The sequence below is a fragment of the Triturus cristatus genome, chromosome 4_2 (assembly GCF_964204655.1).
Source record: "Triturus cristatus chromosome 4_2, aTriCri1.1, whole genome shotgun sequence".
NCBI classification, from domain to species: Eukaryota; Metazoa; Chordata; class Amphibia; order Caudata; family Salamandridae; genus Triturus; species Triturus cristatus.
In genome coordinates, this window is record NC_140586.1 from 592,189,092 (window position 1) to 592,213,972 (window position 24,881).

Below are 24,881 nucleotides of genomic sequence, written 5' to 3' on the forward strand. Positions count from 1 at the left end.
CTCGGACATTGGAGTGTCTGGGAATGTGCTGCTCTGGATCAGGTCTTTTTTGGAGGGTAGGTTTCAGCAGGTCTGGCTCCCTCCGTGCGCTTCGGCTCCCCTTAATGTCACCACGGGGGTACCTCAGGGGTCGTCACTCAGCCCTCTGCTTTTTAATATCTATGTGACTCCACTGGTTTTCCTGGCGGAGTCCCTGGGGGCTAAAGTGATGGCCTACGCCGACGATACCCAACTGCTGTTTACCTGGAGCAAAGCAGATGACTCGATGGTCAAACCTCATCAGTGTCTGTCTTCGGTATTTCAGTGGTTGGCTAATGCACAGCTTAAATGCAACGAGGCTAAGTCAGAAGTTCTGCTGTTCGGCTCGTTTCCCTCTGAGTTTAGAACAAAACTTTGGCCCTCGGGCTTTCCATGCCCCCCAGCGACTAATGGAGCCGTTAAAAACCTCGGTGTTTGGTTTGATGATAACCTTAACTTTGCCTCTCATATTAAAAAACTTACCGGCACATGCTTTGGGCTTTTGCGGAGTCTTAGGAAGTTCCTTCCCATGCTCCCGGTTAGGGCTAGAGAAACGGTGGTGCGCGCTTTGCTCTTATCCCGTTTAGACTATGCCAATGCCCTCTTGGTAGGGAGCCCTGGTTACCTTGTATCGAAATTACAGGTGGTCCAGAATTCAGCAGCCCGACTTCTGGGCGGACTGTCCTCCCGGCAAAGTGCCCGAGACCAACTGCGGGTTCTTCACTGGCTCCCAGTTCAGTCTCGCCTTAAATTTAAAATGCTGTCTATTGTTCAAAAAGCCCTTTATGGTCTTGGCCCCAAATATCTTCAGGTCCGATTCTCCCTTTACATCCCTAGGAGACAGCTGAGGTCTTCCTCATTGTTGCTTATGCAGATCCCCAAATTTGAGCGGGCCCGCTTGGGGGGCAACTCCTTCGCCCGTAGAGCTTGCCTTGCCTGGAACGCCCTTCCCCTGTCTTTGAGGGCCATTTGTGATCCTCTCTTGTTCAGGAAATCCTTGAAGACCCTACTGTTCTGATGAATTCTGTGGGATTGTTGCCTTTTTTCTGTTGCTAGCGCCGGGACACTCCCGAGTATCTGTGCGCTCAATTAAATTTAAATAACATAACATAACATAACATTTACTTATCTGAAGATCTGCGAGATTAAAGGATTTGGGGGCATATGTATCAAACTCCCCTTTAGCGAATCCTAATTTGCGAGATTTTGCGATTCGCAAAATCAGATTCGCTTAACGGGATGTATAAAATAAATCGCTAATCATTTGCGATTCCTTAAAAATCGCAAATAATTCGCAGAATCCCGTATTGCGATTTCTTAATAGCGAAATTCGCTAAATAAAAAATCGCAAAAACGGGAATCTGCAAGCCTGGTGCAGGCTGATGACATCACAAACAGGAAACTGTAGTGATTGCCTGCACCTGCTCACCTGAGCCACACCCAGAGGCTGCTTGTGGAGTGTGAGGAGGCTTTCCTGGAGACAGCAACCAGCAATGGATCCCAAACAAAACCAGCAGGGCAAAGATGCAGAAAAAAGAAAGAGAAAACACAAGTTTTCAGAAAAGGAGCAGGAGGTCCTCATTGAGGAGATGGTCTGCAGCCATGAGCTCCTGTTTGGGAAGAAGGCACTCAAAGTCCCAGAGGCCAGGAAGAGGAAAATCTGGCTGGAAATACAGAGCAAGGTGAATGCTGTTGGAGTCACCACACGCACCATCGAGGAGCTGCGCAAGCGGTGGTATGATATGCGCCAGAGGTCCAAGGAGAGGGTGGCAGCCAGACTCAAGGATGCCAATCAGACTGGAGGAGGACCATCCACTGCAGAGCAGCCAACCCCCCATGAGGAGCTCGTGGAGTCTACCCTCCTGCCTGAGAGCGTTGGTGGTTTGGCGGCAATAGACAGCTCCGACCCCTCATCCAGCAGACAAGGTAAGATGCATGCCAAATCACCCTGCACTCCTCCCCATCCCTTGCACACTCCCCCAAATGCGCATAGTAAACTCCCAACATGCCAATCCAGCCCAGGTCTTACAGCACACCCAGCAATGCATCATGGGACTCGTAGTACTGTGTCTGACTGTGTGTCCATGACACCATCACAATTAAATGCAACATATGTGTTTTGGGGATCATTGAATAGAAATGTGTCAGAGGTTAGCCGTCAAAGAATTGTAACTTTATTGAGTGCCACATGCAGACAGTAACACAAACTCATGTAGTCCCCTTTACATCCACAGCACACGGCATGCCACAAGAAGACAGCGCAGAGGGAGAGGAGCCTGCAGACCCTGCGGACTCCAGCGATGAGACAGAGCAGCAGCCAATTCAGCGCAGGAAGCGCGCACATGTGCCCCCACTGCCTCCATTTGAGGACGAAGTCCCAGCAACAGGCGATGACACCGACAGGAGAGAGGGGAGTCAGGGTGTGACAGACATGCCCCGTCATGACGCACCAACACCAAGGCAAAGGGAACAGGCCATTTCCAGGTCAAGGCCCAGGAGCAGCACTGCAACAGAAGGAGAGGGCACCGTGTTCTCCGGCTTGGAACAGTGCATGCTGCAGGAACAGCGCCTGCAAAGCAAGGCAATGCGGTCAATAAATCGCCAGCTAGGCCGCATACATCAGGACAATCACAACATGGTAGCGGCAATACAAGAGCTCTGTGCCACTTTGAGGGACACCCAAGCTGCCAATGACAGGGCTGGACGACGTGCCAATGCACGGCTACACAATTATACAAAGGCAGTCAACCGCCTCTGCACCACCACCAGCGCACTCACACGCAGAAGCGTAACCATGCAGGTGGACATGGCACATTGCTGCCAGGACATAGCACGAGGGCTGGCACAGGTGACCACTGCTGTGGAACAGCTGCAGACAGCCAATGCTGGTGGCAGCGCACTAATGGCCTCTGCTGAGAGTGAGGACACATCGAGTCGCAGCAGCATCACTCCAACCTTGCCAGGTGAAAGACGCCGCAGTGGCAGACAGGTAGCAGGCCAAGGGCGCACCATGGGGGGCACTCACCCTGGACGGCACCGACGGAGGTGATCATCTGCGGGGACACTGACTGCAACACGGGTGCATTAACCCGCAAAAGGCTGTTTGCCCTATTTCTTGTGCCTTCTCTGCACTGTGTGTACAACATGTGCTGGGGACAATTACAATTTCTTTCATGTGAAGTGTGATTAAACACTCGACACATCATCAGGCTTTGTAGTCTCATTTCCTCAATACTCACCTAAAAGTAGTTTCGTGTGATCTCAGTCCGTCTCTGGCGTCCAGCAGCTGCCCCAACTCCTGGTGCTGGTCTGGCAGGGGGAGCAGGGCGCTCGTCATCCGATGTGTCTGTATCGGTCACATCAATTGTGGTGCCTTTCCTCATTGCCATGTTATGTAGCATTGCACAGCTTGCCACGATTTTACAGCAGGTCTCAGGGCTGTATTGCAGTGCGCCTCCACTTTTATGCAGGCACCTGAAGCGGCTCTTCAGGATTCCGAAGGTTCGCTCAATGACACAGCGTGTAGATCTGTGTGCCCTGTTGTAGCTCCTCTCACTTGCATTTGCAGGATCCAGGTATGGGGTCAGGATGAAGTCGCGCACTGCATAGGCACTGTCACCTGCATGGAAAAAAACACAATAGGTGAGTCAATGTCCCCCCCCCTCAAGTGATGTAGTGGATGTATTGATGTGTGCAATGTATTTACCGAGCAGGTACCCCTCCCCAAACTCTCCAGCACTCAGACGTCTGTGTATTCCACTGTGTCGGAAGATGAAGGAGTCATGTGTACTGCCGGGGTATTTGGCTACGATGTGATATTTAGCGTTGCACACAATCTGTATGTTGAGGGAATGGTAGCATTTCCGATTCCTGTAGACATATTCAGTTTCTGCTGGGGGTGTGATGGCCACATGGGTCCCGTCAATGCAGCCAATGACGTGGGGGAAACGTGCAATCTGGTAGAAGTCCAGTATCGTTTGCTGTAATGCCTGTTGGGTGGTGGGGAAGTAAATGTGATGTGAGAGCCTCAGTAGCATTGCATCTAGGAAGGCATGGAAGAAGCGCGAAAGTGCACTCTGTGACACCCCACCAACCTCCGCTATGACCCGTTGAAAACTCCCTGACGCCAGGAGGTGCAGGGAGCACAGGACCTGCACATGTGTGGGAATTGTTTGTGTCCTGCGAGTAGGGTGCTCCAAGTGGGGTTTCAGCTCCTCAATCAGGTCCATTATGGTCTGTGGGTGCAGTCTGTACTTGTCATAGATCTCCTCTTCAGTGTTCTGGAACAGGGTGATGCGCAGCCTGAAGATACGTTCCTGTCTCATTCTCCTGTGTGCAAGGGCCCGAATACGCAGCCTCCTGGCTATCATGTACATTGCAGCCATTGTGGGTGTGTTTGTTGCATTGTGGGCTGGTTTTTGTACCTTGCACCAGTTTACCACCTGCAAGCAATTGGTGTTAATAGCGATTTCTTAATTAGCGAATTTCGTACATTCGCAATTTGCGATTTTTTCATACATGTGTTTGCGATTTCTTAGCTAGCGATTTCTTGTTAGCGATATTCGCAACGCTAAGGAATCGCAAATTAGGTATTCGCTAGGAAATTCGCTGTTTTCTTGTTTCGCAGCCTAAGAAATCGCTAATTTAGCGATTTCTTACTTTTCAATTTAGAAGTGTGTCATACATATGAAATAGCGAAAAATCAGTCGCAAACGCTGTTTTTTGCGATTCGCAGCGTTTGCGACTAATTTTTCCTTTCATACATATGCCCCTTAGAGACTCACAGTACAGTAGCTTGGGGGAAGAGGTTCAGCAAAAATGCAAGAATTACGAACTAAAAATAAAGACATACTTGCTAAATATTTTCACCCTACTATACTTTACTAATAAAATATAGACTTTCACCTGATTGCAGATTGAAAAAAAGCTCTTCATCCTGAAGTAATTCCTGAACACAATCTAATCTTGTGTTGATTGTTTCCACATCAACTAGAGGCTCGAGAATATTTGACCGAAGTCTTCTGCTCCCTCCTGGAGTTTTGGTATGATTTAAAACTCCAAATAAAGTATGGCCACTCCTTTAAAAACATAGCAAATGTACAAATTTAGCTCAAAAGTTTAAGACAACATTTCAAGATTTTTCTGTGCAAATCTGTGTATATGATTTTCATGGATCATTTCTTTTATGTGTAATAGCTATAAACAAATATATTTAGTTAGACACAGAGGTAAATTCTGTGTGATTAGATCAAATCAAATTGAATCTTATTATTATTTTTAAACTATGTATTGCATAGAAAAAATAAATAAATACTTACAAGTAAGGATCACAATAAATGCATAAGATCAGTTCCAAAACATGCAGCGACTATGAATTGATAAAATCAGTTAAGTCTTAAACTAGAAAGATGATAATAAGCTAAATCTAAAAACTTCACAAATGTACCAACAAAGCCATAATAGGTTGATGCTGTGATTAGTTGTTCTGATGTTAGCTTTAACAAATGTCTAAATTTCTCTTTTAGGTATTTCTTCTGATATGAAGTAGTAATGGACATACACAGATTATGCGTTCCATCGAGATGTCATTTTAACCACACAACATACAGAGTTTAGATGCCAAACACTGGGGGTTCCAGGCTCCCTCAAACTGAAATATTGGGATATAAAATAGTCAGAACCTTAAATACTACCTTTTACAAACAAGCTCCAGCGATTAGGTCAATAGTACTGTTTAGAGTTGGAATAGGTTTTTCATAATATAGCCTTCATGTTTGGAAGACCACAGAAGATGCAGGTCGTTTAAATTACTGTTACTCTTCAGGCAAGTCTTTACTTGATATTTTCGATATGATCATGAAATGGGTATCAGCTCCTTGAATGATGACAGATTGTTCTCAGGAATTAACCCTTTCAAGGCATGGATCTGAAAGGGGGCCTTTAAAGTACTACATTTACTACATTTGCTTAAATATCAGCCCTTTCCCAGAATTTTGCTCCTTAGCTTTTGAGCAATAACTGACAATATTTACACGAGCACCCTCCTGAAGTGTGAGAAGTGAGGGGGTAAGGACGTGTTCATGCGCTATTAAATATGGCATCATTTTAAGAATTGTTATTACATTTGGCAGACATTACCAAGCTTAGTCTCCTGTAGGTATGGCAAGTTTCATACAGATCCATCAAGAGGCTTGAAAGGTGAAAAAGAGGGAGGGGGTAAAAATTATTCCATGTGCTAATCGCTTTGATTCTCTTTAATGGAGCTGTATGAAATCTGACATGCTATTCACATAATAAACTCAGTGCAGGAATCTTGGATTTCATGCAGAACTGAGAAGGGGGTGGGAGCAAAGTGAAATGAGAAATCGAGGTGAAGGGGTTGGAGGAGGCTGCCATAGTATATGTGCACACTTATTTAAGTGATGCACCTTGCACTAATCCAGACAGTCCTTATGGTGATTTTAGTGGACTTTGATAACATTTAAAAGCTCCGAAAGTGAAGCTGTGGAGAGCGGCCTACAAGCTTATCTTGAAGGAGTCTAAAGCAGGTTGTTTTACCAACTTTAATCTGTAGCGGAAGTTAGATGAAAAGAAACCACGAAGTGTTTAGCAAAAATAAGTCTATTTATTACACACACAATGACTAATACATTGGTATATTTCCTACCCGGAAATATCAACACAAGACTACTTTAAAAGCAATCAGGTAAGTCGCTCAAAATACAGTGGTCTACAGGGGGAGACCAAACCATATATTAAGAAAGTGGAATGCAAACTGCAAAGGAGAATGGGACTTGGACCAGAAGACCCAGAAGAGCCGAGGACACAAGGAACCACCCAAGGTAAATACCCAAGAACCCCACGGAGGCTGTGTGAAGAGTGGAAAAACAACAGCATGCTCAATGGAAGTCAATGGAGAAGTCGCTGTAGCAGTTTTAAAGAAGAAGGACCCTTCCTGCTGGAGGACCCTGAAGAAACCTTTGGGAGACAGAAGGTTGGAGAGCCACCCCACCCGTAGATGCCCCAGGAATCAGGTAACCTGCACCAGGGAAGCCGGGTGCATAGAGGTAAAGGGATGTCAGAATCTGCCATAGACCACAATGGGAGACTTCAAAGAAGAGGCCTCTGGAGAAGATTGCAAAGAAGTCCAGTGGAATCCAAGAATGGATTCTGGAAGTGAAGAACCTGCAAGCAGAGGGGGCAGAGTCTATGTCACTCTGAGGTGACCAGGACACCCACCGATGGCGGGAGGGTTGGAAGAGTTGACGGTGACCTTGTTGCTGCAACTGTGAGGACCAGGCAATACTGAAGAAGACCAGGAGACATGCACAAGCTGTTCCACATTGGATGTTGGTGACTAGGTGGTCGGTGTCCGGCGGGAGCACTAACAGGCCTTGGTGGCCACAACTGGCGTGGAAGATGAAAAAGGAGCATTGTTGGGACCATCAAGTTCCACAGGACTCACCAACAGCAGGAGAGTTAGAGCAGGCCCAAAGCAAACAGGCTGAAGGCACAGGAGTCGCCAGATGACCTCAGGCAGCTCACCAAAGATGAAGGCCTACGATGCATGGACTGCAGGGAGGATGCTGATCTTCAGGAAGTGAGGTGCTGGAGGCTAGAACTTCTTGTAGCCTGAAGATCTCTGGAGTGCAGAGCCAACAAGCTGTGCCAACGGCAAGTTGACACGGTATACAGGGGTTTGGTTTCAGCAGTTCTGACGAGGGATACAAGGCTCAAAATTGCATAGAGGACAGGTTAGCCCTCGAGGGAGTTGCAGAACCACCATCTGTGTTGCTGAGCCTCTGGAAAGCCGTGGGACAACAGGAGCAGCAGACTGGCCAGCTTCGTTGTGGTGCCTGCAGATGCAGGGGAGTGACTCCTTCACTCCAAAGGAGATTTCCTTGGGTGTCCTTAAAGCACACAGGTCTGTTGAAGAACCTGGAAGAAGCACAGTCACATATGATTAAGATGACTTGAAGCAAGCGAGACAAGGAGTAGCAGGAGTCTTCCTTGGTGCAGTCTCGGTTCCAGTCAAAGTCCAACGGAGTCCAAGTGCCCAGAAGACTGAAGAGTCAAGTTGTTTCAGGGTTGAGTCTTGTCCCTAGACGAATCTGAGGACCCACCCACAGGGGAGCCCTTAAGTACCCTAAGGAAAGGGTTAGACGACTTTGGGGTCCCTCCCAGAGGAGGAGCTGGACAGAGTGGATGATACTCCCATGTCCTTTGTCCAGTTTCGCGCCAGAGCAGGAACCAAGGGTTCCTGAACAGGTTCATACGGGAGTATGCAAGGAGGGCACCAAATGGACCCTTCAAAGCAGTCTGGTGACGCTGGCAAGCACCCCCACTACAGCCCAATGCACTAAGTCCTATCTGGGAGATGGTCACACCTCCCTTTGACAGGAAACCTATTGTTCTACCTTCCCCTGCTCGAGCTTGGCTCAGCAGCAGGAGGGCAGAATCATGTCTGTGGTCGGCAGCAGCATTAGCTTGCTTGCAGACCCTGAAAGGCTGCTACTGGGAGTACAGGGGGGTCCCCTAAGGAGGTCCCAGTACATGGGAACATACTTCCAACACTAGAATCAATGTCGGGGTATGATTCCAACATGTTTGATACCAAACATGACCGGGTTCGGTGAAGCCACTATATAGTAAGACATATCATAATGACTGACGTCCACTATATGTCTAAAAATGGCTGACCGCATTTACAAAGCCTAGATAATCGGCTTCAGGTTTGTAGGGGTGTCCTGCTCATGCAGAGGGACCCTCACACTTGTAACCAAGAACCATGCCCTCAGGACTGAAGAGCCAGCCATAGGGTGACATAGGTTTTACGGGCAGTAACCTCAGATATAAGGAAACTTATATCTGTCATAAAAGGTGTAAGCACCAACTCACACCGGCTGCAATGGCAGGCCAGTAGTCACAGATTGAGTGGACTCCCATGGGTGGCAAAATAGATGCCGCAGCCCAAGGGAGACCCCTAGTGTACCTATGTCCTGGGTACCTTAGTACCATATAATAGGGACTTACAAGGGTACACCAGTAGCCAATTGTTTAGGTCCCAAAAGTATTTACCAGGTCATTTTATGGGAGAAAGAACAGTTGCTGGGGTCCCGAATTAGCAGGATCCCAGCAGACTAGGTCAAAAACATACTCACACAAAAGCAAAAATTCAGGGTAACCATGAAGGAAAATACTAATTTCCCACAGGGGTAAAATAAAAATTACTTTCTAACAACTTTGTTGTAGTTTTAGGGACCAGCACAAGGCTTAGCAGACACATTTATCTTACTGCATAAAACTTGTATGTAACTATAACTCACAAAAAAGGCGACACTGCAGACCCAATCAACTACAGGATAATAGCCCTTTTGGATATTGAGACAAAGGCATATGCAAGTCTACTTTTACAAGAACTACAAAACTGAGCTAATTGAGGAAGGAATATTACCAGCATACCAATCAGGCTTGAGGTCTAGAGCCTCGACACTGGACAACATTCTAGCTCTAGCCTACCTGGTCGAACAGTCCACCCAGGAAAAACAGTGCCCTCTTTTTGCTTGCTTCGTAGAATATACTGCAATGTTTGACTGTGTTAACAGGAATTTACTTTGGCAAAAACTACAAAACTGTGGGATCCCAAGTATGTTGCTGAGTGCCTTTATCACTCTTTACACCAAAACCTGGGTACGTGTCCAACTAAACCAGAACGCAGCAACAAAGAAGGAGTACACGCACCGAAGGCTGAAACAAGGCTGCGTACTGGCGCCTCTACCTTTTAATTTATATACTGCAGATCTTGTTAAATCAATATCAAAAGCCTACCTGTTAGCGCCCACAATCGGGAGATCAGATCGTATTTAATGCACTACGCAGATGATATGGTCTTAATAGATCACACAAAGACGGGTCTGCAAAGGGCACTGGACGCACTAAGCATCTACTACGACAATAAACTAACAACCAATGCCAGTAAAAAAAGGTAGTGATCTTTGGAAAATATGCAAACAAATTTAAATATCAATGGTGTTTGGGTAAGCTGTGAATAACTACAACATTTAAGTATAACTATCTGGGGGTCTGAATTATGAGCAATGGCAAGCTCACAGCACATATTTCGACCATAGAAGCAAAAGCTTAGGCGGTGACCTACGCCATGTGCAAACTCAACTCAAAATTGCATAGTCCATCTGCTGAGCCAATCCAAAAGGTTATAAAAGCCAAGCTACTACCCTCAATCTCCTATGGGCAACTAGTCTTTCCTGGGGCACTGGTCAAAATCATGGAGACTTCTAAGTGCAGTGCGTTTAAACAGATCTTCCAAATACCTGCAGACGCAAGGAATGTATACCTGTTTAGCTATCTCCCTGCTGCTCAGCCAATGTGAGTGTTGACAGTGGAATGTTGGTGTGACTGTGATGCTTGGAATGCTTGGGTGCCTGTGTGGATGATTGGTGACAGTTGTAAGATGGGCTGAGCAGCAGGCAGGCTGCTCCTGGTGGGGCTGGTGTATAAGGATTACCACGCTGAAGAGCAGATGTACATTATTACCATCCTGCAACCTGAACTTAATAAAGAAAAACTTAAAATACAACTCGGCTACATCTGTAAGTTACAACAAATTTTGACTATGACCTGGACCTAGACTCAAGCGTACTACTGAATTTAAAGGACCTGTCTATGGTATGGACAAGGAGAAACTAAGGAAACCTACAGAAATGAAGGTTAAAGCATCTACAAAGAAGCTCCAAGCATGCCAGCCCTACCAGTGTCCTTGTCAGCGGACAGGTCCAGCCTGAATATGCTTCATTGTACTTCTAATAATGACACTGATGCAAGTGGGTAAGTGGTGTGAGCCTTACTACTTTCACATCTTAACTTGTTTACTATCTACATCTGTATAGATCAACTGGTCTTGTATTTGTTACAAGCGCACATGCTTCAAACAGCGGACAACCCTATCCAGGGCATACTTCTTTCAATTACATTTCAGATTATTGCAGCAACTTCTATCTCCAGAGGCTAACAAAAAAAGTGTTGCTTGCAGCAAATGGGTGCTCTAATTTATAAGTGTCATCTGCAATGGTAAAGCTTAAATGAGAGGCATGACCAACATTAAACTCTGTTTATGGTCCACAAGTTGGCACATGGACTGTTCTTTATTTCCTAAGCGTCTGCTCAAGAACAAAGAAATGCTGCACTCTGTGTATTCTGCTGTTTTTATTGCCTGTCATGCGCATCGTAGATGAAACATTACAGTTGGCCCAGTGGTCTGGGCTCGCAGCAATTTTATGGCACATCTGTTCATGTCTGGGTGGCCTTCGCACCGGCGGTGGAAGGGGGCCACTGTTGTGGTCACTGATGAAAATTATGGTGAGTTTTTGTGGATGTTGAGAACTCTACTACAACCAGTTGACTGCATTGTGGCTCATTTAACTGTTACACAGGGCTTTAAATTTTGAAAACGGCGCATGTTACCATTGTTACGCAGACGCACGTGGCTCCCGTGAGGTCTTCGGTAACGTCCTTGGCAGTACGCAGCTTTCTGCTATTGCAGGACGCTTTGCAGCTTGGAGATGCTGAGAGCCATCCGGCACAGCATCAAGTACGTACTGCCATCTTGGGGTTGGATATCACCACGCATATGAATTGTGGCTTCTGTTCGTTTTTGGCCAATTGCGTGTGGTGTGGAGTTAAGGGAGCATGGATATGACTTCCTATGTCGAGGGATCCTACGTGCTGGCGATCTATGGCAGCAGGAAGGAATTTAGGCAAGGGTTTTACAAGTTAATTTCTTCTACGCTGAGTGATGTCCGAGTCCAAGAATGGACTCACAACTAAAAGGTACTTGATGTGGACATATTGTAGCAACTCAACTTTAGCTACTGATTAATCATCTGTGGGTATGACATTCGCCTTTGGGTAAGACTGTTCCTGTGCTGTCAATGTGAGCTTCGAGCTTAGAGAGAAGCTGCTGTTTGTGGATTGTAATTGACTGGACATTTTCTCACATTTCTACTAAAAAGCTTTGTTTAGCTATCTCCCTCCTGCTCAGCCAGTGTGAGTAATCACAGTGGAATGTTGGTGTGACTGTGATGCTTGGAAAGCTTGCGTGCCTGTGTGGATGAGTGTTGACAGTTGGAAGATAGGATGAGCAGCAGGCAGGCTGCTCCTGGTGGGGCTGGTATATAAGGATTACCAGGCTGAAGAGCAGATGTACATTATTACAGCAATTTGAACTTAATAAAGAAATACTTAAAATACAACTTGGCTCCGACTGGTAAGATACAACAGAATGCTTTAGTATGGTTTAAATTCGGCCTAAGTAAACAATCCTACGAGCACTCGGCATCGATCATCCGCTACTATCGAGGAATATATGCAGCACCATCAAATACTATGAAAGCAACCCTGAAAGAATTTTTTACAAAAGGCAAAAATGCTCTAGGCAGCTTTCTTTTCTACCGTCTGTACTACACTGCATCTTGGCTTGTCCAATAGGGGAAATGTTATCCATCAACTGGGAATCTTAACATTTTAAAGAAACAAGTAAGACTTTTATCTAAGCAAGACGACATGGGGTTTATTGAGACCTCTAGAAGTAATATTCAAATCGTAGCCAGGTCCTCCAAGGACAAATTGAACCAGCCGTATCTAAACTCAGCACTGAATAAATGAATTTTAAGCAAATGTTGTCAGTCAGACTTATGGTCATGCCATAAAAGCCCGCTGAAAATTCCTCGAAACGGTCGCCTCCTATAGACTGTGTCACTGGTACCAGGAATTCCTGGCGCACTAAGTCTGCTATATGTCCACGTTTGAGTCATGCATGTTGCACTTTATTAAAATCATTGTTTTTAAAGTATGGCATTCGCACTTGCTTCGATGCAATGACATTTCTTTTTAATTTGGAGACCCTGAAGGAAGTGGCAAGGCTAGCGAAATTTGTACGACAACTTCAAGGGCTCATAATCATAGACCAAGCCCCGATCTAAAGGCAGACCAAAGGTCGAAATCTGTGCTCACATATCAATTCCTATGGTCTTCTACTTGTCTGTCTCATTGTACTATTTCAAAATCAATTAAATGAAATGACATGATGATGTTTTTACTAAAGAATTAATAAGGCTAGCAAAAGGATATATTGTGCAGGGTTTTTGTAACAATTTTTATTAACTGAAACAAATTTTTTTTTTTTAAATCATTTATTCTATAACTCCTGCCCTAAAGCAACTATAACTCGCTCCCACGTCATGCATAGTGACATTATCAATTATGTCATAGAACATAAGCTCACAGAAAAGAGAACATATGTACTACTCGTATTTCTTCAGTAGAAGTCAAAAAATAGGAAGGCCCTAACGGTTTTAAATATTACTGCATCCACTAGATTGCGGCATGCTTCATCATAGGGCCGCTAACACATCCTGATGCAGACCAACATACAACAGTAGTGAAAAAGCCATCATATTTAAAAGACACAAGGGATGTACTCAACCTAATCAAAGACATTACATTTAACCCCCATAGTAAATTCCTAGTGGGTCTGGATATAGAATCACTTTGCACGATCATTCCCCCAAGAAGAAATGCTGAGAGAAGAAGAAAAAATGTTATACTCAGGAGAATGGGACTTTCAGATCCTGAGGCCCTTCATTTTGAGCATAGCAGAGATAGCTCTTACCCAAAAAATAAATTCTGTACAAAGACACACTGTACTTCCAATCTCATTGAACTTCCATGGACAGTTCATTTGCTCCTAGTTTGGCATGTCTTTACGCGTCAGAGTTTGAAGATGGCAAACACAAAGAGATGATGGACGGAGCGCTGAAACTTTTCAGACACTGTTCCCCAGTCACAGATCTGGGTTGAATCCATCATCGTTCTTTAGCTCAATCCGCCACCCCAGTTCAGACCCAGCTATATACAAATCAGTCTTTACCCTGTGCCTCATGGGAACAGTCCAGCCCAAAATGCCAAGCCAGGTCTTCCCTGGATGGAAACAAGCATCCTGGGACCGGTTTTGGGGTAACACCCCTCATCAGCCAGGCTAGCTTGAATCCAGTGGTAAAGTGAGCAAGGGACCCACATCTGGGCATACCCTACCAACTTAGGGCAAACAAAGCAAATACAAGGATATGATGGACGGAGCGCTGAAACTTTTCAGACATTCACCCCCAGTCACAGATCTGGGTTGAATCCATCATCGTTCTTTAGCTCACTCCGCCACCCCAGTTCAGACACAGGTATATGTAAATCAGTCTTGACCCTGTGCCTCATGGGAACAGTCCAGCCCGAACTGCCAAGCCAGGTCTTCCCTGGACCGGAAACAAGCATCCTGGGACCGTTTTCAGGGTAATTGTATTCATCAACCAGGAATGGGGGTGAGTGTCTGAAACGTTTCAGCACTCCGTCCCTCATCTCCTTGTGTTTGTTAGAGTTTGAAGATGAACATATCTATGGCCCCACACCCTATTCTGAATCTATAACGATTAGGCCTTGTTCCTGATTTGGAAAGGTAACAGGGACACACTGGAAGAATTCTTGAATTGGCTAAACAGTAGGAATCCCCTTCTGTTCTTCACATTCACAATAACTACTACCTCCCTAAATTTCCTGGAGCAGGAAATAAAACCAATAGAGGGCAGGTTGGTAAGTGGGTTGTACCACAAACCTACAGAGAACAATTTTCTGTCATTTGAAGGCTTCCACCCAAAAGCCCAGAAAGGGAATCTGCCATATGGACAGTTTCTCCGTTTACTGATAAATTGCTCCAAAATCATTAATTCTGAGGAAGCAAAACAACTGAGCAATAAACTCCAAGAAAGAGACTACCCAAGACACATCATTAAAGCAGGGAAATGAGCCAAAAACAATAACCGGGAAACCCTTCTGGAAACCCACAAGAGGCTGAAGGTGGATGGAAACATGTGTAACAACATTCAGCACAGCTTCAAACTGTATCAAAAGAATTGTGACTAAGAACTGGCGCATCCTCAACCCAGGAAGATTGAATTTAAAAATACCATTTTAGAAGAGTGTGAGTCATTTAAGAAGAGTGTGAGTCTTAAAGACTCCTTGGTACATACAAGACCATTATCGGGGAAATCTAGAGCTGAACTAAATATGTGGGGTTTGCCCCCGGTGATGGTAATATTATGCATGTGGATCATGCAAAGCATGTCCATTGACGAGTAACGTGAAAACAGTTGACTTAGGTCTAAAGTACCCGTGGAATTTAAACACTCATAGAAGTTGCAACTCAGAAAATGTGATATATTTGATTAAATACCCTTGCAATTGTTTCTACGTGGGGAAGACAAGAAGATGGGTGAAAGTCATAATATTGGAATACATCAGTAATGTAAGATGCTAAAAAACAATCAGACTGACCACATACTTTATAAAAATGAAACATTCAGAAAAGGACATAAAATGGGTTGTAATCGACAAACCCTTCATCCCTAATAATGTAACAGACGTGAAGACATTTCTGTTTAAACGTGAACAAAGATGGGTACATGGACTAAGGAGCGATTAACATAGAGTAAATGATGCGATTCCTTGGCAACATTTAAACAGTTTGCAGTAAGTAGTCCACTTTGGGATTAACAACAGTAAACTGAAATATATGGCTATAACTGGGAACTCAGTGATATTATATGTTTGAGTGGCATTGTAAATAACAGATACACACTGGGACAGATATAAATATATAATGTCAGTTTGTACCAGACAGAAAAGGGCACATAGATACCCCTATGGGATACTAAACACAAGAAACATAGAAGAGGTACCTTCGTACCCTTCAATAAGACTACTAGATTAGTTATTATTTTACTACTAAACACTAAGACAAGAGTCAATTAAGTTCTAAGGAGAAACCTACTTGTGACATTATGCACTCCTTGGGCCCCTGGGAATAGAAGGAAAGATGACCAGGACAGAGGTCCTATTCTCAGAAATAATAGGTATATTTTGTGTTACAAACCACGCAGGAACACTGCCATGGAAAAAGGACTATAAAGAGAAAAAGGAGTGCCACACAAATAAATTAAAGGTAACGGTGCCCCTGGTACCAAGGGCCTTGTGACCATTGAGGGCTTCTGAGGGCTGCAGCATGTATTATGCAACCCCCGGATACCCCTCACCTTAACACCCACACACTGCTATTGCAGGCTGCGTGTTTCGGTGCAGACCAAAATGAAGAGTCTACATGGCACCCATCCCTGAGTTCCGCACCCACCAACATTGCCTATGGGATGGGTAAGTCACCCATCTAGCAGGCCTTACAGCCCTATGGCAAGGTGCACCATTCCACAGGTAAGGGAATAGCTGCATGAGCAATATGCCCCTACAGTGTCTGTACCATTCACAGACATTGTAAGTATATTGAAACCATATTGAATACTTTCTTTACTGAAAACTGGGAAGTTTGGTACTACACTTCTCAGCATAATAAACCCACAATGATGCCAGTGTTGGATTTATTATAAAATGCACTCAGAGGGCATCTTAGAAAGGATCAATTCTAGTGTATTGGCTGACTTGTCCCTGCCAGCTAGCCACCACCAGACATGTTTCTGACCTCACTGGGTGAGAGCCTTTGTACTCTTGGAGGTCAGAAACAAAGCCTGCTGGCAGGAACAGCAACACTTGGCTGTGAGCCTCAGAGACTCCCACCATGTGAGGGGTGATTTGGGCAGCACCAACTAGTGGAGATTCCTGGCCCCCTGCGCAGGCCCCACATTTGGCAGCAAGACAGGTGGGAAAAGTAGTAACCAGAGTAGGAGTGTCCACCTTAGCCTGGCCCACCCCTAGTGTTGCCAGGAACTGAAGTGAACCACTCTCTTAGAAATTCTCCATTTTGAATTGGAGAATTAGGCCCAACAGGAACAGGGATGTGCTCTTCGCCCCAAAGGGCGTAGTCAGCCTAGGCTACAGGAGCCATTGCCTACTGCCCCCAACTTCAGTAACACTCTTAAATTTAGAAGGTGTGGCCAAGTTACCAATTAAGTGAGACACATCTTGCTGTGTCTCCGCACCTCTACAGCCTGTTAAAGCCAGATTCTTTGCAACATGCATCGCAATCCCATGCCTGCTGTTGCTCAGGGCGCCCTACTGCTCCCTGCTGCAGAAAGATCAAGACAGACACCTTCTCCTGCGGGTCTGCAGCCCTCTCGGCTGCTGCCGGGAGTGCTCGATCGGCCCAACCTGCCATGTTGGGGCATACACGGACGCTGCTTGCTGCCCACAGGTGGCTTTGCAGGGCCTACACCTCGCCCCGAGGCCTCAGCGGTACCTTGCTACTTCCTGCTATAGAGGGTTTGGGCCAGAGCTTCCCGGCAACTTCCACTGCTGTCACCCTGTGGGATCCTTCAGGCCTAGCCTGCCATCTTGCACCTTGTGACGTCGCCACTTGCTGCTCCCGGGTGGCCCAGTATAACTTGAACTTCGTTCCCCAGTCCCTGCAAGGCGGCTCACCTGGCATCGCAGCATACCACCGCGGCCCTCACACTGTGGAGAGGGGGTGACAGGAGCTGTGGCCCCCCGCTGTGGTTGGAGGCGACAATGGAGGAGCGGTGTCTGCGCCCGGACCGGAGCCCACCGCCATTGCTGTGCTAGCCTAAGAGAGGATCCCTGAGCCGGACTTACCCTACGAGACATGGGCACCCCACACCAGAGGTAAGGGGCAATCAGCTGTGACATAGTGCAGTGGGGCAGCCCTCCCCGCCCTTCCCACCGGGCCACTGCCTTGGCCTTGCCCATGTGACACCCATCCTTTCCTGAACACCACGTAGCTCCATCTGCTGTCTACCCTGGAGCTTTTGATCATGCTTTTCACATAGCAGGTTGGCACTGCCCTCTGTCTACACAGCTGACCTGCCGCACCTGCGAGCCTTACTGACCCAACACTTCTGCACCGCCCGAGCATGGCTGCGGAGTGCCACGCTGAGCGCCAAGTCTCACAACGACTTCCCTGCTGCATTCATGGTCCTGCTCTGGGGCCTAACCTAAGATAATTATGACTGTAGTCGTTTCGGTGGGCCAGTGTGTTTGGGTGAACCCCTGGCTGTGCTGGGACAGGGGGAACTTTATACTCGGGGAGATTCTTGCCCGTGCCCTCTTCTACAAGGCGGGCCATACCATCTCTGGTGCTGGTAGGACCTGGAATGCCCTGCCTAATGGCAGGGGCCTTGTGGGACTGCTCTTGGCTGTGGTGTCGCAAGGCCCTCTCTCCTTGAACCCCCAGACACATCGCTTGGTCATGACGGACTGTGCCTTGATTCCTGGGGCCCCCGGCGTGGTCAACTGTCCAAGAACTTCTAGTACTGGGTCTTTCTCGCCTGTTGGTGACTCCTGTTTGGACTGCACAGGGAGCCCCAGCGGATCTTCAACATTCTCAGGGTCTATACTGTGAAGGCCCCAGGTTGACGCTACTACCAACCTAGCTTAATCACTGGCCCCACCACAGCATTCCCTCATGCTGCCCATCAGACACACACGGTTGTAGGAACGTTCTTCTTACAATGGCACGCAACAAATCCAGCAAAGACACCCCAGCCAGCCACTATAGGGACAACCCGGTTGCCTCCAAGTGGCTGTTCAGGCCCCGACTCTGGCTACCACTGACCTCCCTTCCGTACCGACACCCAGCGACCCCGTGGCCGGCCCCCTCACACAGGACTATATAAACAATTTCCTCCAGGATCACAACAATTGGTTCAGCACTCAATGCAGTAAAATTTAAGAAAAGTAGCAATAATAAGACCTTGAAACTGATTCACGTACACGCTGCCGGCTACCACGCCGTATCCATAGAAACAAGTTTTACATGAGATTATTCCTATGAATTTTGGATTGATGTAATACAGAACGACTGTGAAAACATATTGTGACTTTTATGAATCAATTGGAACAAAAAGAAATTACTTGGAATCCGGGAATCTTCTTTATGTGCTTCTTATTGCTACTTTTCTTTAATTTTACTGCATTGAGTGCTAAACCAATTGTTGTGATGTTCATATAGGATTTATTTCCTTGTTAAGGAGTAAAGTGGGAAGTGCTCCTTGGTTCTGTCCACTGTTATCTACTGCTCAGATAGTACATTGTCAGGTGCGGATCGTTATAGCCTCTACTCTCAGTATTTGTTTGATAATTTCCTCCAGGAAATAGGATCTGAAATTGTTCCCTCAAGACGGGATTCAAGTCCGACCTTCACGACCTTAGGCCTGACAATACGGTGATCGGTGGGCGAGTCGACAATCTGGAACGTACAGTGGATGCTCGCTCGCAGGATCAGGAGAACATGTGGCGCATGATGGCCACCCTCAAGGAACAGCACATTGACCTCCAACTGAAACAGGAGGACTTGGAAAACGAAAGCAGGAGAAACAATCTCAGCATTAGAGGGTTACCTAGGGGGGCTGTAGGCTCGGAAATCGTGCCGTTCACGGCAGATTTACTCCAGATGATATGGGGAGATGAAGATGCCTCGCCCAGCCTTAGACAGAGCTCACCAAGTAGCTGTGGCTCTAGCACGCCCGGACTTCGTCGCTGATATCCTCATGCGAGTGCACTTCTTCAATGAAAAGGAAACTATTTTGCAAGCCTCACAACGCAAAACGGATCTGGTCTACAAGGGACACTTTATACAAATATTCCAAGATCTTGCCCCGGTGACGCTACAACACCATTTTGACTTGACCGAAACATTAAATACTAATGGGCCCACACCTTTGACTTGATCTTTACCTGGGAGGGTAGGCGGCAGGTGATCCGCTCCTTAAGTGATGATAAAACAAACTTCTGCACCTTCCGGCAGCCTACCACGAGACTAGTCAGTCGTTTCCTCATACGCAGTCCTGAGAGCCCATGCGCCCTGAGTGGTCCACGATGTCTCCTGCCAAACATAAGTTAAGGAACCGTCCTCCTCTCAAGCCAAAGAGGACATTATCCACCACCTCTGCACCATGGACGGTGCAAACTTTCCAGCCTGCTCTACTTCGACCTCCGATTGAGTATAGAGTTGCTCCACCTTAGGCTGGGCTTGGACTGTCTAGTTGGTGCTACTACCCTCCAGCTGCTGATGCAACGGTGCCCTAGACCTGTGTACATAGCAAGGCCGTGGTGATGGGGCCTGTCCCCAGGGACTACTGGCTTTATGTTATAGCACTCTCCACCACTTGTCTTTCTACCACCTGATGCTTTGATTCCTGTGGCAAAGCTCCCTCAGGGCCTCTTCGTAATTGACTTTGGATTCCTGGTGGGCAGCCCCTGGCTGTGGAAGCTGGAGACTAAGGGCCAGATGTAGGTAACTTCAATTTAGCGAGTCCTAAATAGCAATTCCTTAACATTCCTTAATAACGAATCGGTAATTGAGATTCGTTATTAAGGAATGCCTACCCATTCATTCCTATGGGCTAGGAGGCCCGTAGGAATGAATGGGACGATATTCACTATTAGCGATTCAGTGTTACCGAATCGCTAATAGCGGGAGCTATTGCAAGAGTGCCAGGGTGTACAAAGGACAACCTGTTGCACCCCAGAAATGTGCATGTGTGCACATATGGCGCACATCCATGCCCTAAGGGCATGGATGTGAGCCACATGGCACATTTAAAAAAGCAAAAAAGTGCTTTTCCAAAGGAAATCGCTACTTACCACCAACTTGAAGTTGGTGGTAATTAGCGATTCCTTAAGGCTGAAGTGCACTATTTTTAGTGCTACGTACATTGCATTTAAGGAATCGGTATTTCTCATTCCTTAGATGCAAGAGCAAAATAAGGAATCGCTATTTTGCAATTCCTTATTTTGCAAGTAGGTTTCAACTCACCTACATTGCACTCAGCCAAATACCGGTCGGTAACGCAGAAATTCTGCGAATTTCTACGTTACCGCTCGGTATTTGGCCCCCTACATCTGGCGCTAAATGACCTACTGATTCCCTCCAGGACCCCCTACTCAATTCGTTGCCTTGGAGAGTGAATTCTCTAGAACGGCCCGTGCCCAGACTAGTGGGCCATTCCAGGACGTGAATGGAGTTTTCTGGGCAAATTGCCTTTTGCTGCCTATGTTGTTCCTTCTCTACCTTTCCTTCTTTATATCCTTTTTTTGGAGGTCCTTGGGTTTGGGGTGGATGTCTCTTGGGTTCCCCACTCAGCCCTGAGAGAGGGTTGCTGTTCATTTCAGGCCCTTCACCTCTTTTTCCAACCCCTCCCTCTCGTTGTGGGTGGCTACCTCTCCCACCGCCATGTGCACTCACAGAGGCTCTCGGAGCCGGCCCATTCAGTACCCAAGGTGGCTACCCCTTCCTCTTTGCCCTAGTACACTAGCTGATTCTCCTGGCCCAAAACATGGCTGACACATCTTACATTAAATTTTGCTTTCTTAATGAGAGGGGTTACAATACTCCCAACATTAGACGCCAGATTCGGCGTTACCTTCTTATACAGGACCCAACGCCATTTTCCTACAGGAAACTCACCTTTTAGAATCCGACATACACAGACTGTCCCACCCAAAATACCAGATTCAACATTGGGTGCCCTCACCTACCAAGACGGCCGGGGTTGCGATCTTGTGCAAGGTGGGTTTCTGCTCCAAGGTGTCGCGAGTGATTCGAGACAGGGAAGGTAGCTTTTTAAAACTCATGGTCCAACACGGTGCACAGTCTGTCACCCTGCTTAATGTTTATGCACCCAACCAGTCCTCAGAACCTTATTTAAAGAACAGGTGGCACAGGATGGGGACTTCTCAATTGTGGGAGGGGACTTCAATTTGCTGTGGGACCCTGAGCTGGACTGCAGTGCTGCCTCCTTCCAGGGCACATGGGAGATGTGCGCTGCACTAAAAAGGGACTTCACAGATCTGGGCCTTACGGACGCTGGACGTTAAAAGTTCCCAGATGCTCAGGACTATTCCCTTTATTCACCTGTGAAGAACCAGAACCTTTTGGGCCTGGCGGCGCAGGGTACGCCCAAAGTCTCCGGAGTTCACCTGCTTCGCTACACAGAGACACGGGACACTCTGTCGGCGTTAGAAGATCAGATTTATTTCGCTGCAGCTAGTACAGTTATCCTAGAAGTACACAAAGTAGGTTCTCAGGAGACTGCCACTTCACTCTGTGGCGCATCGGGTTAAATACTATACAATAACACAATCATTGATAAAATACACTCCCAGAGCATACAAAAAAGAGCCAATAAGTATAGTTGGAAAACAAGGCGGAACCAATAAGAAAGGTTTGAAAACAGAAGTGTCAGATGACTCAAATAGACCTCTCCTCCAACTATGTTTGTCACCCCACCCTCAAACTAATTTATTAACAGATTCATAACTAACTTGCAGGTGGCGAGATACGTTTGTGTGTGTTGGAGGACAGTCGTGAAACGAGAGAATGCTAGCAGGAGACAGTGAAGGCCAGTCGATAAGATAAGGTCAGGAAAGAATAGTGTGAGCCAGCAGATAGTTGAGACAGGCGTTAGAAAAGCCAGACAGGGATTAGTGTACTCGGCTAGTTCTAACACCAGCTTTGCAAATAGAGGCCGAGGGCGTATTTCGACACCAGGCTACAGAAAAAGCAGAATAGACTTTGTTCGCCGTGCTGCCTGAGTGATGGCAACACAAAATGGCGGTGGGCCACAAAATGGCGGGTCGATTCGATCGTGATCGAAAATCGAAGTTCCTCAGACCCTCCTTTTGCCAGAACTCAGGCAAGATAGACTCATATTAATCTGAGTCCTCGTCAATAGCCATGAGGTCATCGAGCTGTTGCTGTAACATCATTCTTATGTTTTCTGTTACTTGTGGTTTGGGTTTTGGGATGCACATAGTAGCACAAAGATCACAGATAGCGGGACCACAGTGCATACAAAGGCAACAGGAGAAAATAATGGTCAGAATTATTCCAAGAAATGTCAATGCTTTCCAACCCCATTTAGACAGTAGTCCCCAAAACCATTCCGTTAAAGACCAATCTCCTTCGTCCTGATGAATAGACTCGGAGATTATGTGCAACTTGGAGATAGCTTGGTATAATGTCGGAGCGTCATTAGGTATGAAAATACAGCAACTTGACCCGATCAATTTGCATACTCCACCACGATCGGCAAGAACAAAGTCTAAGGCAACTCGATTTTGTAATGTCATAAGACGATCCGCCTGTAGTTCTGCCGTGATGTTACTTAAGGCTCCTACAGTGATGTCTATTGTAGTCTCTACGACACGGACCAATTGCCTTATATTTCTGCTGTTAGCCATTGGACCCCAGAAGGGAAGAAAACCTTTAAGGAAATCTCCTCCCTCTTGTCCTGCTGTGTCCTTTGAATCAATAATCCCTCTGCCGTATTGGGTTCGGTGATGATTTGCGGAAGCGGTGTAAGTAGGGGGAAGAAGAAAGGCTATATAACAAGTACCAGAGAAACCCGTTGGTAACCAAGTATAAGCTCTATTATAGCAGATGAAATAGGTGCCTTGAGACGGCACTAGAGGAGGCGAGTTCTGAGAGGAATAAACGTACGTATAGGAGCAGTTATTCCTTTGTGTAGTGTCAGAAGAGTGATCGTTTATCTGTAAGCAGAAGTTGCCCTGATGTGGTATAGTCCAAATCGGTGAGGACTTTCCTTTTCCAATTTTACTACTAAGACTAGACATATATTGGGTGACGTTCCAATTAGTGTATGCTTTTCTTTCGTCAATGGAGATTTTTCTGTTTTCCATGATTTTAGCCATAGCTACCATACCCTTAATCAAAGAACTATGACTGAAATCCGGATAATTAATATGTGAACTAACAGATCGTCTGAATTTGCTTTGATAAGCATTGGAGAAAATGACAAAGTAAGCCTAAGCAGAACCCTCATAAGAAAAAGGAAGAACTAGATATGGCATTCCTTTTTCTGTGGTATGTGGCATAAGACCACACACCCAACAATCAGTTGCATTAACCACTAATTGGTGCTGATGTAATAGTTGGATAAAGGAATTGTTATAGTATTCTGTTCTTCTGACGAGTTCATGTGTAGGAAGAGTATTAAAGAGGTGTGGAGAGATAGTAGAAGAAGGCAAAGAAGAAAAAGGGGAGGCATCTTTTGGCTGCAAGGCATAAATTATCCAACTAATAAACGCCAAAACAATACACAATGATATAATAACAGATAAAGTTATGCTGAAACGACTGTACATTATTTTACAGGATGCTTTCTTCATTTCATCTTTTCTTTCTTTATTACCTAATGTAGTTTCCATCTTACTAATGGATGCTCACGGCAATCTTCCTCAATCACTGAAGTCACGATGTTCTACCGTCCTATGACACTGAAGATCCTGCAGACCTATTGCCACTACTCAGGTCGTGACTTAGACTCCTACCGTGACCCTGCAACCGGGACAGAATACTACACAAGGGAGAAGAGTCTTAAATGTTCTTTGGTCTGGGTCTTAAATTATATTGTTCCTTCCCAGGAACATTCTGGTCTTGGAACAATGTTCGTGGTTCAGTCGTATCCAAGCGACGATGTGCTGGAATTGCTTCCTGTAAAATATCGTCGTCCTCTTTCTCAGACAGTGTCCCATTCAGGTGTGCATCACTAAAAGGCACGAATCGTGGAGTTCTTTCACTTTCAGTCACCGATACCTCTGCGAACCCACTGATCAAAAGGCAAAGGCAAAGGCACTTTCTTGCAATGCACACCGTGAATCCAATTTTTCTTTCCTTCGACTTTAACTGCTGTTCTCGTGGTAAGAAGGACCACTCGAGGCTCCCGCCATCTGGGCTCCAAATTGCTGGACCTCTGGAAATTCTTCACACATACCCAGTCACCTGGTCGGATGGAGTGACCTGGGTCTGTGGAAGCCTC

At 46.2% G+C, this 24,881-nt stretch overlaps 1 protein-coding gene across 1 annotated transcript in view; it reads right to left on the reverse strand.

Annotated features, from left to right (window-relative positions):
- Window positions 1-24,881, reverse strand: part of MSH4 (mutS homolog 4) — a 1,782,190-nt gene that overhangs the window by 1,226,952 nt on the left and 530,357 nt on the right. The window contains exon 8 of the mRNA XM_085599942.1: window positions 4,924-5,096. Coding sequence (XP_085456068.1) covers window positions 4,924-5,096 — 173 coding nt within the window. The remainder of the gene's footprint in view (window positions 1-4,923; window positions 5,097-24,881) is intronic.